Source organism: Manihot esculenta, chromosome 15, assembly GCF_001659605.2.
Source record: "Manihot esculenta cultivar AM560-2 chromosome 15, M.esculenta_v8, whole genome shotgun sequence".
NCBI lineage: Eukaryota > Viridiplantae > Streptophyta > Magnoliopsida > Malpighiales > Euphorbiaceae > Manihot > Manihot esculenta.
The window spans coordinates 9,122,563-9,139,858 of record NC_035175.2 but is presented as its reverse complement, the minus strand read 5'-3'; the positions used below and the strand labels follow the sequence as shown (position 1 = coordinate 9,139,858).

Genomic DNA, 17,296 nt, shown 5'->3' with positions numbered 1-17,296 from the left:
TACATAATTTTTTATTACTAAAATAATATAAATTAAGATGGATTTTCTTTTTCAAAATCAATTCGCATAAAATTTAAAATATGAATTTTGCTAAATACAAAAATTAAAAAAAATTCAGTTTATTTAAATTTCTTCAAAATTAGTAATTTCAAATAAAAAATAAGTGTTTTACTATTTAATTTTTAATATAAAAAAATTTATTAATTGATTTCTCAATTTTATAAAAAATAAACTAATTAATTCTTTTAATTAAGTAAATTTTATATTTTTTAATATTTAACTGTTAAAATTAATAAAAAAATTATTAGTAAAATTTTTAAAATTTTAAAAATATTTTAATATATTTTTTAAAATTAATAATTCTCTATATTACAAAAATTAAATAGTAATTTACTCTAAAAAAATTCTCAAATTGTGGATGTTAGCATTATTAGGCTAATTGCACAATAAAAAAAAAAAAATCAATCTTTGTATGTCTCGCATTTTTTTAAATATTTTAAATATATTGTTATAATTTTTTAATTAGGTATATTTTTATCTAAATCTTAATATTAACATCTAAAATTTAAAATTCCATCTTTATACATATGATATATGGCCTAAAGTTTTTATTATTATACATAACATATTACCTTATATTTTAGATATTAATTTTCAAATTTAAGTAAGATTATATTTAAATAAAAAGTTAAAATAATAAATAAAAAATTAAAATATGTTGAATTGGCGTTTTTATATTATTATTATTATTAATATTATATAAAAGGATTAAAAATCAATATTCCATCAGTTCAGTTGAAAATTAAACAGAATTAAATGAAATAAAAATAAAAATATTGATATTTTCAAAAATCAAATTAAATTAATTTTGATCAGAAATCAAATCGAATTAAATCCATCTAATTCAATTAAATTTAATTTAGTTTAATCAATTTGATTTTTTTAATAAATTTTTTATTTTTTACATTTTTTTATAATTAAAATATTTTAATTTTAATTATAATCTAATATTTTTATAAAAATATTATTAAAAATAATATATTGTTATTATTAATTAATTTAATTTATCTTTTTAATTTTTTGATTGAAATAATTAAAATTTTTTAAATTAAAAATTAAAATAAATAAAAAATTAAATCAAAATTTTGAATTAATTTAGTTTGGCAGATATTTTAAAAGGATCGGATCGGAGATATCCAAAGGCGCAAATGGAAAAATTGATTTTGTGTCGACTCCAGCCACTGACACTGAGGATTGGGAATGAGGATCACAAAACACTCCAAGCACAAAAGCTGAGCTTCTTTTTGCTTGAAGAAATACAGAGAAATCATTCTCCTCCACAATTCACCATTTCCATTTTCTCTTCTACTTTCTTCATACTCATTTCAATGCCTCATCACTCGACAAGCAAATGAAAACCATTATTTCTTCTTCTTCTACCTATGATTCCTCTCAGATTCTGTTTCCTCAGCTCTGCCCTTGTAACAATTCAACCCACACCTATCCTTCAATCTCTTCCTGCAAGAGAAGGAGGAAAAAACTTCACCCAAAATTTTCCCGCCCCAAGTTCTCTGTTCGTGCTTGTATATTTCCCACCAATGACAGCCGCAATCACAATGCCAATTCTATCAGACTAGCAACACGAATTCGAAACATTCTTTTCAAACAAATTGCTAATGAATTGGAGAAACAAGAAGATGGTTTGCAAGAGAATTCTTCATCATCATCATTGTCTTCGTCCATCCAAATGGGTTCAAATTTCACTGGTTTTCAAGAAGATCCCATGCTAGATAAGTTAAGGACTCAGTTAGGAGTCTTACACCCTATTCCATCTCCTCCAATTAATCGAAACATTGTTGGGTTTTTTGTCTTCTTCTTCTTTGTTGGAGTAGTTTTCGATAAGTTATGGACGTCCAGGAAGACGGCTAAGATGGTCAGTGGAGGTGGGCAGCGTGGACCCTGGCCGCAAGTTCCCACAAGTTTTTCGTTGTTCTTGGAAAAGGATTTGCAGAGGAAGGAGTCAGTGGAGTGGGTGAATATGGTGTTGGGGAAATTATGGAAGGTGTATAGACCTGGGATTGAGAACTGGATTATTGGGTTGCTGCAGCCTGTCATTGATAATCTGAAGAAGCCTGATAATGTGGAGAGAGTTGAGATTAGGCAATTCTCCTTGGGAGACGAGCCATTGTCAGTCAGGAATGTTGAGCGCAGAACATCACGCCGTGTCAACGACTTGCAGTGAGTTTACTTCTTTATAAACTTAGTCAAATTTTCATGTGAAGTCATGGAAGTGTTCTTTTCTTCTTAAAATTTCTACTTGTGCAATATGCAATGCCTGTAGATGAACTCATGACGCTAGGATTTCTACTTCAGCTGCCTCGACGTTCATGAAACGGGTAGCCGTAGGGTAATATTTTCAATGTTCATCAATTGCTAATGGATCAAATTTGAGCAGAGGTAGGAGTATTGGATTGGACGAGTCCGATAAATATGAAAGTTCATCAGTTAACAAGCTTGTCCGAGCGAGATATGCTATCTTTTTTTTTATCACTGTTGTAATAATATGAATTTTAGATGGTTTTTACTTCTAAAAATTCATCACCAACTTAAAATCCTTTTAACTGATTTCTTCTTTCTTGGGTAAAAATTAGGTACCAGATAGGCCTTCGATATACTGGTGGTGCTCGCGTGCTGCTGATGCTTTCACTAAAATTTGGCATTATCCCCATTGTTGTACCAGTTGGCATCCGAGATTTTGACATAGATGGTGAGCTATGGGTCAAAGTGCGGTTGATACCGACTGAGCCTTGGGTGGGAGCTGTTTCTTGGGCTTTTGTCTCCCTTCCAAAGATCAAATTTGAATTATCACCATTCCGCTTGTTTAATTTGATGGGTAAGTCAGTTATTTTCATGTATTTGTTGCTTTGTTATTAGTTTTAAATATAATTAGTTTTCTTATATTTTTCTGAATAACTGCATAAAATGATTAAGTTGCTCCTCTTGCACTAAGTAATTTGCAAATTTTTCTTAATGGCCTTGGGTTAGGAAGATCTGCGTGTGTAAAATAGTTGTCATAAAAGGATGCCATGCTAGCTACTAATGTTTCCAAATGAGAAGATGCTAATGATCTACTAAAGGAGTCAAAGTGTTCTTACTGCACTAGAGAGGAATTTATAGGCTTTCTCTCACAAATTGTCAGATTTATTCTCATCAATTCCTTCTCCAGTTGTTCCATTGTTGTTTTGAAGCGGATGTTAAATGTTGATTCTTAGATGTTTGGTTGTCCAAACGAATTAGACCAAGATGCGAAATAAGCTAGCTAAATTTTCTTGCTTTCTTTTTTATAATTTTATTTAGTACAAATGTACAATCCTTAGGAAACATGGAACATGCAAGTTATGGCTCTAATCTTCATGAACTTGCCATATCCACTGAAGATGCACACCAAGTGTTGCTAGCTTTTAGGAGACTGCATTTGCTGATTTCTCAAATTAAATTATTCATTTGAGAAATTGCCAAATGGCAACAGCTTTTGTGATAAATTTATCTCGTGATAGATAAATCAAATATGCTTTGAGAATTGGAACCATGTACAGAATGATTTGTGTGTGTGTGTGTGTGTTTTCATATCCGAGTCATTTGATAAATTGGCATTGGAGATCCTAATATATGTTTCTTCTGTTCTCATCTTTGCACACATTGGGCAACATCAGCAATACCTGTTCTCTCAATGTAAGTGAATTTTTTTTGGCCCATAATTAGTTGTACCATATGTTCTTTCTTTCTAGTTTTTCTTTTCCCATCTAGATTACAAAGGTAACTTCCCTTTTATAATTGTATTAATCTAGTGATATGTTCAATGCTCACTTGTATGCTTTACATGCTCTGGTCTCAGCACCTTATTATGTTAAAACATAATTTATCAAATCTGTGCTTGAATTTTCTGGAATTCCTTCAACTGTTAGCCATATCACATTCATGGTCAAATTTCTTTGCCCTTCCCTAGAAAGCCCTCTTGCCTGGCGTTCTCAAAACTGATTTGCTTGAGATTCTTTGTTCTTCATTTAACCACCTATCTATTATCAACACCACTGTCCTATTTCCTTTTTCTTCTTAAAGGAATTTCCTTATGCTGTTATAAAAGATGTCGTGATTCAAATTCCAAATGTGCTTTTGGTTGTTTTTTGTGAGCAGCCACCCTAATGGAAGATCCTATACATGACAGACATCATAAAATCCACATATGATTGTATGTTAAGCATAGAGGGGGATTTTGTCCTCTTGTTTTTCTTTCTTTTCTATTTTTTCTCTAAATAAATAATCGTTTTAATGCTTGGATTGGCCTGTAGGATAACATTATGGACCCTAGCATTAGCTTTGTGGATTGATATTTGGTTATTCATTTAGCTTTGCACAGTTTGTGATAGGCTTTTGACATATTTGAAGCTTTTTTTTTTCATCAATTCAAATGATTCATTGGATTTTAGGTTTTTAACAAAACTTCTTACTGAGGATTTGCCTCGACTATTTGTTCGTCCAAAGAAGATTGTCTTGGATTTTCAAAAAGGGAAAGCAGTTGGCCCTGTTGGAAATGATTTCAAAACAGGAGAAATGCAAGAGGGCAACAGTGATTTTGTGGGAGAGCTATCAGTTACTCTCGTAGATGCTCAGAAACTTTCCTATGTGTTCTATGGTAGAAATTACTTCTCCCTCTCTCTCTCTCTCTCTCATGTTTCCTTAAGTTTATTGTCCATGTGTGCTAAACAAGAACTAAAATTTATCGTCCGTTTACTTAACTAGTTTTCTGTTTTGGAGTTTTCCTGTGAATATAGGAACTCTTTTTACATAGGAGCTTATCTTGTTCTACTTTAATATGAAAAGTTTTATCTCATTTGGAGAAGATGTGAGTTAAGAGAATTAATGGAGCTTCAAAATTTAATTATCTGTTTTACAATCTCAGTTTTTCATTTTCCATTAGAAAACTAGATATTTTGTTCATTTTAACCTGTCTTTTCTTTTTCTTAGTTTAGGCTGTGAACTTGTGAGTTCAACAGGTGTGAAGTTAATAAAATGTGGTGACATGTTTTATACTTTTCTAACATTTAGGATGTAATTTATGTAAGGGGTAGGATAGACAAATTGGTTAAACCAAATAATTTTTCATATGTTAAAAAAAAGAGATATATATTATGTTAAATAAATAATATAATAAATTAATATAACATAAAAATAATATCAAATTTGAAATTCCGAAACTACCAATTTCTTTCAGTTTAAATTATTTAGAAATATAATATTTATTTATATTCTTTTATGGATGTTATTATTATTATTGTTATTATTCTTGTCCCATAAGATTGGACAAGTTGTATTATGAGACATGAAGTGGCCAAAAAAGAAGGATTGGATAGGACTAGAATTCATTTTTCTTGGGTCCAAATTATGCACTAAACAGAGATAAGGAAGAATTCCTTTTGTTCCTGTCCAGTCCACAAAACTAAATGCATCCTTGTAGTACATCACCGAGGGAAGTGATAATAAGAGAAGAAAATTGGCATCTAGTTTAGAAGTTTGAGTAGGAAGGAATTGGGAAAAAAATCTGACCAATGTATGGACATCAACTTGTTAGAAGTAAAGAGGAGAGAAACCCAGGTTGGCAACAGTGAGTGGAAAATAGTCCCTTTGCTGACAATGGATAACTGAGACACCCAAACTTCTTTCACTCTACATACTTGTTCCCCACTTTGCTTCCTTGTAACCCTTAATTGGATCTTTTAAAGTCTACGTTTGTTTTGTCAACAGTGAAGATATTCAAACATATGAGTAATTTTTTTTAATGGTTTAGGTTTTTTCTTAATTGTGATAAATCACGGGTTTTGTGGGATGCCCGTACATATTTCTTGTCAAACACTTGATATTCATTTTCATAAAAGGAGTACAGAATGTATAAACTATTGATCATAGTGACTTGACTCCCTTGGTTCTCTTGTACTTTTCCCTTTCATAATCTGTGCTCAATGGTTCCCTTCCCTGATTGTCAGGTAAAACAGATCCATTTGTTGTTCTAAGCCTGGGAGATCAAACCATACGCAGTAAAAAGAACAGTCAAACCACTGTCATTGGGCCTCCTGGTCAGCCGATTTGGAATCAGGTGAAGCTTGTTGTAGTTTCTTTTTCAGTGTGTTTCATGTATTGACATCTTTCCTATTGGAATCAAATGCCAAATGGATGGATTTTAATCTGAACTGTAAGATATCATTAAATTAATTGTGTTTTAATGACTGGCAGGACTTTCATATGCTTGTTGCAAATCCTAGGAAACAAAAGTTGTACATCCAAGTGAAAGACTCCCTTGGATTTACAGATTTGACTATTGGTAGAGGAGAGGTAAATATCTTAATTCTTTGGACAGATCTGTCTGGAATCTATGTGAGCAACAAAATTATTTATAGCATGTAAATAGTTTCCGTAACATTTATTCTAAAAGGCTAATTTGTACCAAAATTTAAAGTTTTATATCATATTGAACAAAATAAAACAAGGATAGCCCAGTTGCACTTTTCAGTATAGTCCAGGTGCTTACACATGCCTTTGGTTGGGGTTAATCTTTATGGTGGCTATCTTACATGAATGGTTGATATGCAAAAATAGTGTGTATATGTAAATTGACCTGACCTTCTTCCATGAACTACTTATGTACTCAGAAGTTATCCCACTCTATTTGCCAAGCCCTGTGTTAAGAAGTTGGGTTGTGCAACAGTCTGTATAAATCACAAATATAACTGAATCAATCCTCTTGTTCAATTTTCTTTTAATTGCTTACTTTTAAGATTCGGTTTTTGAAAAGCTGAAATAAACCACTAAGCTAATCCTATTTTGAGGTATAATTTTTTTTCTTTATGTGGATACTAATTAGTTGAACACTAGCTAATTCTACATCGGTAGACACTAACCAAGCTAGGCAAGCTACCTATGCAAACTTTTCAGAAACCTGACCTTTTCGGTTTTCACTCTCACTGCCAGCTTCCAGACAGCATCTGCCTTCTCTGTTTTGTATTGTATCCCTTCTCCATTTCAAACAATCTATGTGATACTTTGAAGATAGAAACAACCATGCACCAATATTAGCCTATCAGTGCACCTTCTTCATACTATTACAGATTGATTGAAAAAAAAGGGTACTTCTAGTTTATGATTTTTCCCTATGGAAATTAGGCTCTATTTTCAGTATGATTCTCTCTGTTGCAGGTGGTACTATGTCCCATATCACTTTCTTAGTTGCTCTTAGTAGGAATTTGATGGTTCTCTGTAATATTTGTCATTGTATACCAAGAGTTAAGTAGAAAATGTTATGTGGTGTTGATTGTGGAACTTCTGATAATATAATACCTGCATTTTTTGTTTCAGTTGCATTAGAAAATATTTGCGGGCCCTTAAATTACACTTCTTTAATCCAATTCATGTTTTAGTATACCTTCTTTTGTTTGTTCCAAGTTTGTTATTGAGAGCGCAAAATGGTGTTTGTAGCTTGGAGATATGTAATGGTGATTATCTTGTTATTTGTTGGATGCTGAAGTTTGCCTGTCCATGGTTCAGGTTTAGGTCTTCTTGCCAAAACTTGCCTGCATTTGTTGGCTACTTCATGAACAAATGGAAGTTCTAGTTGAGCAGTTTTCTAAATTTAACATCTTTCATTTTTCTTGTATGAATAGTTTTCTAATAGCCATTGATACCGTCAGGTTGATCTAGGATCTCTCCAAGACACTGTACCAACAGACAGGATTGTAGTTTTACGTGGAGGTTGGGGTCCGTTCAGAAAGGGGTCTTATGGAGAAATACTTCTTCGACTGACATATAAAGCATACGTAGAGGATGAAGATGATGACAAGACAGCAGTGGAGTCCATTGACACAGATGCTTCAGATGACGAGTTGTCTGATTCTGAAGAATCAAATGCTACTTTCAAGTCAACTGGAACAGATCCATATGGTGGATCAGATAAAGAGTCATTTATGGATGTGCTAGCAGCTTTAATTGTCAGTGAAGAATTTCAAGGGATCGTGGCATCTGAGGCAGGAAGCAACAAAGTTCTGGATGGTGTCTCACCTGCAGCATCACGTGGTCCTAATGCTGAATCAATCCCTTCTGATCCCAACAACAGTTCTGAAGGTTCAGGAGGTATAAAAATTTGTTATATATTGTAGATTGGTTCAACTATTCTTTTCCTTGTGATTATTTCAACTTGGCAACTGCAGGATCAGTTGTAGTTTGGCTTGCTGTGCTTACAAGCATTTTAGTGGTAATAGCAGTCAATATGGATGGCACAAGTTTCTTCAACCCTTGATATGACATTGAAAGGCTTGCAAAGAGTTGCTTTTAGTTCTCTTTAAAAAAGTAATTCCTAAAGCTTCTTTCTACTTTATTTTTCTTCATTATACCTATAGTTGCTTATCCTCCCTTTCCCACCATCAAAGATTTTTTTTTTCCCCCTTTAATGTGCATAGTTGGCTTTTTGAGCTATTCCTTGGCATTTGTTTTCAGTAGATAAAATACCTTTTACTCCGGCAAGTATGGAAAGGATCCATTTGATTCAGTTAAGCAGGGGACAAAATTTTAAATGGGAATGTTGTATTCCCATGCTTGAAGTTGGTAATATGAGGGGGAATGAGTTCCCCTCATGTGAGGTACTTATCTAATCCCTTGACCTCCCTAGTGCATCTCATTCTTATTCCATGTGCATTAGAATTGTATGCGTAGGCCATTTTGTGGGTGTAATTAGTTATAGCAAAAAGGTAATTAAAATCAGAATTTCTGGAAAATGCATATGCAGAATAGAAAGTTTGTTTTATATTCGGAATAATTTGCTAGAAGTTTATAAGTAAATGACATACTAACAAGTTCACCTGATCTAAGATGCAATTTCAAAAAGTAAATTAATGACCAAAAAAAAGAGAGAAAATGATTTTGAGTGGCTTTATTTTGATCAGATTTATCAAATACTTGCAGAATTTTTTAGGGATTTGATTCCCAACTTGAATGATCCAAAACAAAATAGGTTGTAGAAATTAAACTTTCTCGTTTCACTTGATTCCAGAACTGGAAGTAAAATCCCATTTCAGTTATTACATTATCATTTGTTATACATAAATAGATGGTTTAAATGTAAATCTTGCGGTACATATGTTGGGTGATATTTAGTTGATCTTCATGAAAGAACTCAATTGATCTTCTCATTATTTGTTGTTCCGCATATTTAATAATTTCTTTTATATTAGTTTATTTAGTCCAAGTGCTGCTTATTTATAGTGATTTGGTCACTATCAAAACAAAGAATTATAGGCTATAATTGTGTATTCTCAAAAGTTGCTGTGGAAGTTTCAAATGGTACTGACTTGGCTGTGCATTAAAAAATTCTTCGACTAAGTGCAAAAACCAATCAAGTTTCTATATGTTCTTATAATTGCACTTGAAAATTTGGGATTATGATCTCAGCAGTTTATGCATTTGGAATTGCCTTGTTTCATGGCAGGTTGTGCAGGCGAGGCCCCGTCCTCACATGATATGATTGGATTCTTACTGTGCATTGTAATTAGTAGAGCAATATTCTTTTGCCCACAAAAAATTTTGACTTTCATTACAAGTCTTGATCATCTAATTAGGTTTTATTTGTTGGGTATTATTTATTGTAAATGTGAAGTGAGACCATTCACCCTGTTCTTAAGCAAGTAGTAAACTGGCACAATAAATTATTCAATACATTTTTATATGTAAAATTGAATATTAATTATTAAGTACGAGGTTTAAATATGAAACAATATGTTACTGCTAAAATACAAAAGAATTGAAATATCAAATCAAATTAATATTAGATCAAATAACTTGGAGAATTAGGGTACGTGGGCTTAGTGAATTAGAGTATGTGAATTATTAAATTAAATTTTTTGAATTATTTATTAATTATTTTTATAAAACATATCAAAATTTTGTGCATTATATTAAATAGTACAAATAATTCTTTTAATTATTAAATTGTTATTAAACTAAATTCTAAATTAATTTATGATATAACTTTAAACAATTTTTTGTTATTACCGATTTTTGCCAGAGAATTCTCCGAACTAACATTTAATAGCAAACACAAACAAATTCATCATTTTAATAATGATAAGAAAACATTTTAGTAACAAATTATCTTTGATGGGAAAAAATAAAACAAGTCTCAAAATTGAATTAGAATAAATTACTCAAGCTTTTTAATCAAAAAGAGCAAAAAAATCTCAAAACTTTTCATTAACTAATTACTTGCTCGCACAATGGGCGCGTTATTAAATTTTCTAAATTATAAATATATAAGATTATAATGTAACTACAGTTTAAATTTATGATTTCACAGGAGAAAAAAATAGTTATAATTAAATGATATTAGCTATAGTTTGAAAATTTTATCTAATAATAACACATTTTAATTTAATATTGAAAAATTTTATATAATTTTTCATTGTCAAATTGTTACAAGAATATGCGAATATACATATAATCCAGTGAAATGTGTAGATAAAAATAGAAGGGCGTGCACATAAATTACATATTAAATCCTTAATTTTCTTTACTATTTTATGCTAAAGATTAAAAAAAAAAATTAAGAAGTCTAATGATAATATATATATATAATATGATAAAAATATAATTTAAATAATAGAAATATATTATAAGATATCACTTGCGAAATGAATGGGTTAACTTTTTTTAAAGTTCAGTTTTATGATATTATATAGATATAGATGCTCTGGAATCTAGTTGTCATGAATCAGAGAATGTTAGCATGTAAAAAAGAACTAACTAATGCCGTGTCATGCTCTGGATCAGACACTCGAAAGTGAGAACCCGTTAGTTGGTGCATAGGAAGCGCATGGGATGTTGCCAATTCTATTTCTTCGGAGAGATTGTGGATCTATCCCTGCCTTATGAGCTGCAATAACACCAATTGCTTCCCAGTAGTTTGCAACCATTACCTGCATGAGAGATCTCATTTTGTTTAGTTTTGACTGTGAAACTGATCTGCAATTTTACTACTGAAAGCCTAACGTTAGTTGTGTAGTAAATCTCTGAACATGGGCCACTCTAAATTTAGATTTCATGTACTTAACAAATTGGTTTAGTTGCTTATTACTTGACCTACCTCTACTTCCAATATCTATCTTGTCTTTCATGTCTCAAAATTTGAAGAAATTTGTTGGTTCTATGCAAGGAGTGTTTTATACCCTCCCATGGGGTTTCAATGGGGAGATACAGACAGTTCTAGACAGCAAGCAGCATCCACCATGAAGGTATTTCCCAACAAATGCTTCATGGGTTGATGCCAATTTCTTGGCAGCTTGCCATCCCTGTTTTGCACTTGCAGACAAGCACATTTTGGAGACTGAGGATTGATGTTAGGCATCTTACAAAGGCTGATCCGTTCATGGGTCAAGTTCATAAAAGGTTCACAAATGATCCTAAGAAGTTTAGTTGTGTTGTGTATGGAAGTTTTTTAGAGGTAATAATAATGACAAGTGGCAAAACCTCATCAATCCACTAAAAAATCTTGTTTTGCAACAAGATACCCAAGTAACCTATTACTTTCAAGAATCATGTCTGACCCTTGAAAACTTCCTTTCAAACATAGTGTCAATGTTAAATTACTACTAGTACAATAATGTTTATTATTTTGGGTAATTTACATTATAGTCCCTGAAGTTTAGTAAAATCCACAACTTAGTCCTTACTTATTTAATAGTAAACAATTTAGTCCTTAAATTTTTATTTTATTAACAAAATAGTCATTCTATTAACTTTATCGTCAATCAACTGTTAATTGAAAAAGTCGACTCAAATTAAAAAGATTAAATTATTACAAATATTAAAATTATAAGGACTAAATTGTTATAAATTATTAAAGTTAAAAGAATTAAACTGTTGTAAAAAGTGAAATATAAAGGACTAAATTATTTGGTTTAACAGCGAATTTTAATAGAATGACTATTAGAGACTAAATTATTTAGTAATAAAATGATAGGGACTAAATTATAGGTTTACTAAACCTCCGAGACTTTGTTATAAATTACCCCATTATTTTCAATGTTGTATCAGTTGAGTCAACTATGGATCCTATTCCTAAGACTTAAGAACATGTGTCAAATACGGATCCTAAGACTTAGGAGAACGTTTAGGAGCAGTTTTACAGATTTTTATATTGCATTTTGCTATGTTTCAATGTTAAATGTAAGCATTAGTTTCTACAGAAATCTCAGATTTCTTAGAGATTGTCACATTCTCTCTTCTTAAGCCCTATCTAGCAATCATAGATACACAAGGTAGAAAAACAACCTAGAAAAACTCAGGCAAGGGTCATTATCTGGACTTTCCTGTTCACCATCCCATAACTAGATCCATAAGTAAGGACCACAAGGCAAAGGCACCAGGGAAAAAAAAAGACTATTGACAAGAGAGAAGTTTAAAATAATTCCAAAAACCATAAATTAAACCTTACCGTGTTAATGCCAAGTTTATCTGGTGTACTGTTGAGAACTGTTTCATTCTCCTCCACAGTAATTATAAGGGGCTGAAAAGGAAAACAATTGTTTCAATTGTAAGAATTCAACAGAAAAATACAAACAACACATGGTCTGAATTATGGAGACAGGAAGCTATACAAAGTGGCGGTAAGAAGCCAAATATTGCTATTATACAGATTGGCCTTTTACATGAAATCACAAATTTACCAGGAATTCTATGCAAGGAAAGAAAATTATAACTAGGGCCATGCTTCTGATTTCTACCTTGTTTTGTTTACTTCTTGCAAATGCAAGAGCACCATCTCCACCACAAGCATCTACCGGAAGAAGAACACTATCAACATCACTAGCAAATAAGCAACCCTTCTCTGAGTAATGGGAGTCCTTTACCAAATATTGTGGTGCTCTGCTTAGCCCAGCAAGCACACACGGCAAGAAAGTGTATCCAATCTGTTGAGGACTTAAAAATAAAAATGCATGTGAGGGAGGGGATCAAAATATCAAAATGCAGAAGATTAGATATGGTATAGAGGTAATATAAGTGAAAGATTTATGATTTTTGGCTAGTGTTCCACTCATATAATGATAGTGTAATCTGATGTACATATCTATTTAGTATGCATTTATTGCCTAGTTTTATCATGAACCTCTATTCTTCCAATTAGGCTTGATCTTTTTCAACTGGAATACCAGGAAAATAAGGTCTTCACATGGTTAAATGATGTTGCGGATCTTAATGTTCATAATATTGGTAAATTGCAATATGGAATGTTGAAAGTAAGAAATCCCATAAAATGCAATGAGAAAAATAAGAGACACTTCCAATGTTTTGAATAGGTCAAACTTGTTTACAACGAAGGGTTGGCACTTGGCACTTGGCATCGCTCTTCAGTAATTGGAACAAAAGTAACAATTTTTCAGATCTCTCCTCCAGGAATTACTTTCAGCAAACAACAATTTGAAAAGTCTTCCTTTTCTAGAATAAAGAGATAGGGTGAAGGATCTGTGTTAGATTATATTATGGCCTCTTTTGGCTATGCTCATCAACTCCAGCAGTAACCTAAATGAATACATGCAACCCAGCATTGATGCAGTCACACACACAGCAATTTTCAGTTGCCATTCCAGTTTTGTTAATTTCACAAACCTCCTCAGCAGCTGATTTAGGACAAAGAGACAGAGTCATGGGAAGAGGTCGCGTTGCAGGAGCATGTGCACAAGGAATCTGGAATTCCTTTACCACAAGATGGCTTATAACTGCTTCCACTCCTGCCAATACATCTATTCCCTGCAGAAAAAAAAAATAAAGTGAAAATAAAAATAACAATAAGGTGAATGCTTACAACATTTTGGAGGCACCTGATCCCGATGTCAAATTATTTATTTTAGTTGAATACAGAATGCGTAACTAAGGGTACATAAAGAATAGAAACTGCAAGCCAGGATCCATAAAACTTCCCGTGCTCTGGGTACGGAAGCAAGTATGTACAGATCAATCATAATACAATCAAAGGAAGAGAAATATTTGACAGCCATGGCTACACACATATGTTTTAAATTTATACTAGCCAAGATAATAACTAAAACAAAAAGCTGTGTTCTGATATAATAATTTGAAACAAAAGGTTTTGACTTGATTTTAGTTTTTAAGTTATTTGACTGAAAGTTAACTCAATATTTACTTGGATTCATGAACAAACTAATTTTATAGATGTGGTTGAGAACTCATTCAAAATAGATTTCAAATGACACCTCTTTATTGATAACTTCAATTTGACATACAAATGAGGGTTTTTCTTTCACATTTATAAATCTAGTATAAATTCATAATCCTACTCAATTAAATAAAATCTATACACTGTCAAATTCAAAGCCTCATTAAAAAAAAAACATTTCTAAGGAAAGAATTCTATTCAATTCTTGCACATTCTTTTTTTTTTTTAATACGGTTTTCTATTTCTTTTTAAATGATTCTTTTCTTTTTAAAAAAAAAAGGCTGAAAAGAAATAAATTCTTTTACCTATTAGGTTTCCAAACATGAGAATTGACAAAAAATGAACCAATTGAATTGAATTGTTAAAACTTCTAGTTTCCAAACAGGGGGTATAAGACCTTCTATAGATGACTATTAAAGGACTAGAATGCCAATATGTATACCACTGTCAGCTTCCATATGCTTTCTGAAAGCCAAACAGTAAAAGGAATCAGGTAAAGCCAAGGCAATAATCCAGACCTTCGGTTGATGACTGAAAACTACCATTGCCATGTGAGGCTTGAGAATTTACACAGTAGACAAAGAAAAATTAGAATGATGAAGCAATACAGAAGCAACCATGGCATGTTTTCTTGTCCCAATTTACTGCTTGCATACATTCTATGAACAATTAGAAAACACTTGGCATACAGGCAGTCAGAGCAAAAATGGGCATAATGAAAGGTCTTCCAAGAAAATTTTGTCAAAATATTTTTGGAAACCTTTCCCTGCATGGAGTCAATGTATTCAAACTGTGTGGTTATATGGTGAAGTTAAGAACAATGCCATACCATCCCCTGTCTATAATCATCAACATTGTCAAGGTCATCATCTGGAAAGCGTGCAACAACAGCAATAGCATTCACTTGAGAACGGTCAATTAAAGTCTGCACAGCTCTTAAGAGTGAATCAGGATGCTTAATCCTGCCAGTTGATTGCCCACTCTTTGGATCAACCCACTTTGCCACCTGTGTTGACATAGGTAAAAGAAAATTCATGTTAATTTCTTTTTGTTAAGCTCAAAGATTAAATACATTTAAAAACAGCTCAAAAACCTTTCTCTGAAAAAAAGGCTGTCTTCTTTAGAGAAGTAAATCAGGCTAAAGTTGCCCTTCTACAGTGAAAGCATAAATAGATTTAGTAAATAGTAAAGTGCCTATACATCAATACTTAAATGTTATCAGTTGGACAAATAACATCTGGAGTATTTGTGAACAGCATCAAAATTGTACAATCGTGAATGGAAAAGGCTTTAGAATAAGCTCGCATAAGACAGAATGTAATCTCGTTGGGCATGCATGTTTGGTGCTATAAAGTGATAGCTGATACTAAATGCCCCAAACTAGCATTCAACTTCATCAATCCTTTTAATAATATTGGCCCTAAACAGCAAATTTAAACAAAGATAAGCTTACTATTAAGAAAGAAAGTTAATATAATTCAGCAATAAACTTTGTATAGTCTTTTTCTAATATACTCTCCACTCATATTGTTTTATTGTAAATTAAATAATTTATATTGCTAAATTATGGAACTAACAAATTGTAGGTGCATATTAGAAAGTTAATAAATAAACTAGTTTTTTTGTTTTCCAAAAAGAAAAGCGGCCTATAATTTAGGATGGATAAACAAAGAAAGTAAGTCTATCATTTGTTGGTAGGGGGAATATAAAGATATTTCTGTTTGAGATCAGTGGTACCTCTAATGGAGTGTCAGTGACGACATACTCCACAACAGGCAATCCAAGGGATGCCCTGGTTGCATCAGCAGCTTGCAAATGGCGAATTCGAAGCTCCTCCTCTATACCATTATCAAGCACCAATCCCACCTATGATAACATTAATCAACAATTTGCTCCACCGCAATGCATAAAAAATACAACTACATGATTTAAACAATGCCCCAAGTAAAAGACATAAATACGGGAACTCTCACCTTATTTCGGTGAACAGGGTGAAGAGCCCACGAACCTTCTGCAAAACGGTCAAGAGCATAACCTTCAACATATAGTACATTTTGCATAGGCCAGTAAAGCATGGCAGCATTAAGCACCTATATGTTCGCAGAGGAAAAATGTTATGGGCCTGAGCCCATGTGTAACCATGGCCTAACAATGGTTGAGCTAAGAAGCAAAGAACATACATTAGGATGAGTGATGAGGCAATCTACGACTGATGACAAAGCACGAGCAACCGGTAAAGCATCACCGGCGAATCCACCGATGGAGGCACCAACTCCGGTGGGAACTATCATGACGCTAGTGTAGTCCCTCCTGCACTGAAACCAAAAAAGGAAAAAAGAGAACTGAGATTACAGAACTGAAGACGGATAGAGAGTCGTGAAGTAAGTGAAGCGACCTTGGCTGAGAGGTGAGAAGCCATACAGGAAACCCTCGGTGAAGCGGACGGCTGTGATTTGGTGGATGATGGAAGAAATGGACGGCAATGATGGAATTGGAATGCTGTCATTGCCATTTTCGGGTAAGCTTGCTCTTTGCTCGTGGCCGCGCGTCTTTCTTCCTTCTCAACAGATAATTGGGTTTTGCAGGTAGACATTTTTATAATAAGAAAAAAGTGATTCAAAATAAAATAATTATTATTTTATTTGGTAAATTGCATAAATCTTTATATTTTAATTTAATTTTTTAACCAATAATTTTTTAAAAAAAATAAATAGAATATTTTTTTAAAAAATAAAACTTATTATTCAGTAAACTCATTAATGATTTTTTCAATTTTAAAAAATACGTAAATATATTTATAAAAATTTTAAAAGTATCTATTAATTAATTTTTTATTAATTTTAATTATTAAATATTTTACTATTAAATTAATGTAATATAAAACAGTTGATTCGTATTTTAATAAAAAATACATATTAATTAATAATTTAATTTAAATTTTTTTATAATAATTAATAATTAAAATTAATAGAAAAATTAATTAATATATTTTTTAAAGTTAATAAATTAACTAAACAATAATTTTTA

The 17,296-nt window shown here is 32.0% G+C and overlaps 2 protein-coding genes across 4 annotated transcripts; one reads left to right on the top strand and one right to left on the bottom strand.

Moving 5' to 3' along the window:
* Positions 1–1,210: 1,210 nt before the first annotated feature.
* On the top strand, positions 1,211–9,773 carry LOC110602132 (tricalbin-3). 2 transcript variants are annotated; one of them, XM_021739563.2, is made up of 10 exons: positions 1,211–2,238; positions 2,652–2,893; positions 3,714–3,732; positions 4,488–4,693; positions 6,042–6,151; positions 6,289–6,387; positions 7,740–8,178; positions 8,256–8,394; positions 8,545–8,684; positions 9,530–9,773. In XM_021739563.2, the coding sequence occupies exons 1-8, from the start codon at positions 1,412–1,414 to the stop codon at positions 8,342–8,344; spliced, it is 2,031 nt and encodes a 676-aa protein (XP_021595255.1). In that variant the 5' UTR covers positions 1,211–1,411; the 3' UTR covers positions 8,345–8,394; positions 8,545–8,684; positions 9,530–9,773. The 2 variants fall into 2 exon arrangements, with proteins under 2 accessions (XP_021595255.1, XP_021595254.1); XM_021739562.2 differs by having other exon boundaries at positions 8,542–8,684.
* Positions 9,774–10,724: 951 nt separating this feature from the next.
* Positions 10,725–16,894, bottom strand: LOC110601110 (uncharacterized lipoprotein syc1174_c). 2 transcript variants are annotated; one of them, XM_021738124.2, is made up of 9 exons: positions 16,665–16,894; positions 16,450–16,584; positions 16,243–16,359; positions 16,007–16,135; positions 15,099–15,275; positions 13,702–13,842; positions 12,819–13,004; positions 12,530–12,601; positions 10,725–11,012 (listed from the first exon to the last, which is right to left on the bottom strand). In XM_021738124.2, the coding sequence occupies exons 1-9, from the start codon at positions 16,860–16,862 to the stop codon at positions 10,863–10,865; spliced, it is 1,305 nt and encodes a 434-aa protein (XP_021593816.2). In that variant the 5' UTR covers positions 16,863–16,894; the 3' UTR covers positions 10,725–10,862. The 2 variants fall into 2 exon arrangements, with proteins under 2 accessions (XP_021593816.2, XP_021593817.1); XM_021738125.2 differs by having other exon boundaries at positions 16,691–16,827.
* Between the last annotated feature and the right edge of the window lie 402 nt (positions 16,895–17,296).

Coding starts and splice junctions, on each gene's coding strand:
- LOC110602132 (XM_021739563.2), top strand. CDS start 1,412: ATGAAAACCATTATTTCTTCTTCTTCTACCTATGATTCCTCTCAGATT. Junction 6,152..6,288: donor GTCAGCCGATTTGGAATCAG/GTGAAGCTTGTT, acceptor AATGACTGGCAG/GACTTTCATATGCTTGTTGC. Junction 8,179..8,255: donor CAGTTCTGAAGGTTCAGGAG/GTATAAAAATTT, acceptor TGGCAACTGCAG/GATCAGTTGTAGTTTGGCTT.
- LOC110601110 (XM_021738124.2), bottom strand. CDS start 16,862: ATGTCTACCTGCAAAACCCAATTATCTGTTGAGAAGGAAGAAAGACGC. Junction 13,843..15,098: donor ATGATTATAGACAGGGGATG/GTATGGCATTGT, acceptor TTTTTTCTGCAG/GGAATAGATGTATTGGCAGG. Junction 13,005..13,701: donor CTAAATCAGCTGCTGAGGAG/GTTTGTGAAATT, acceptor AGTCCTCAACAG/ATTGGATACACTTTCTTGCC.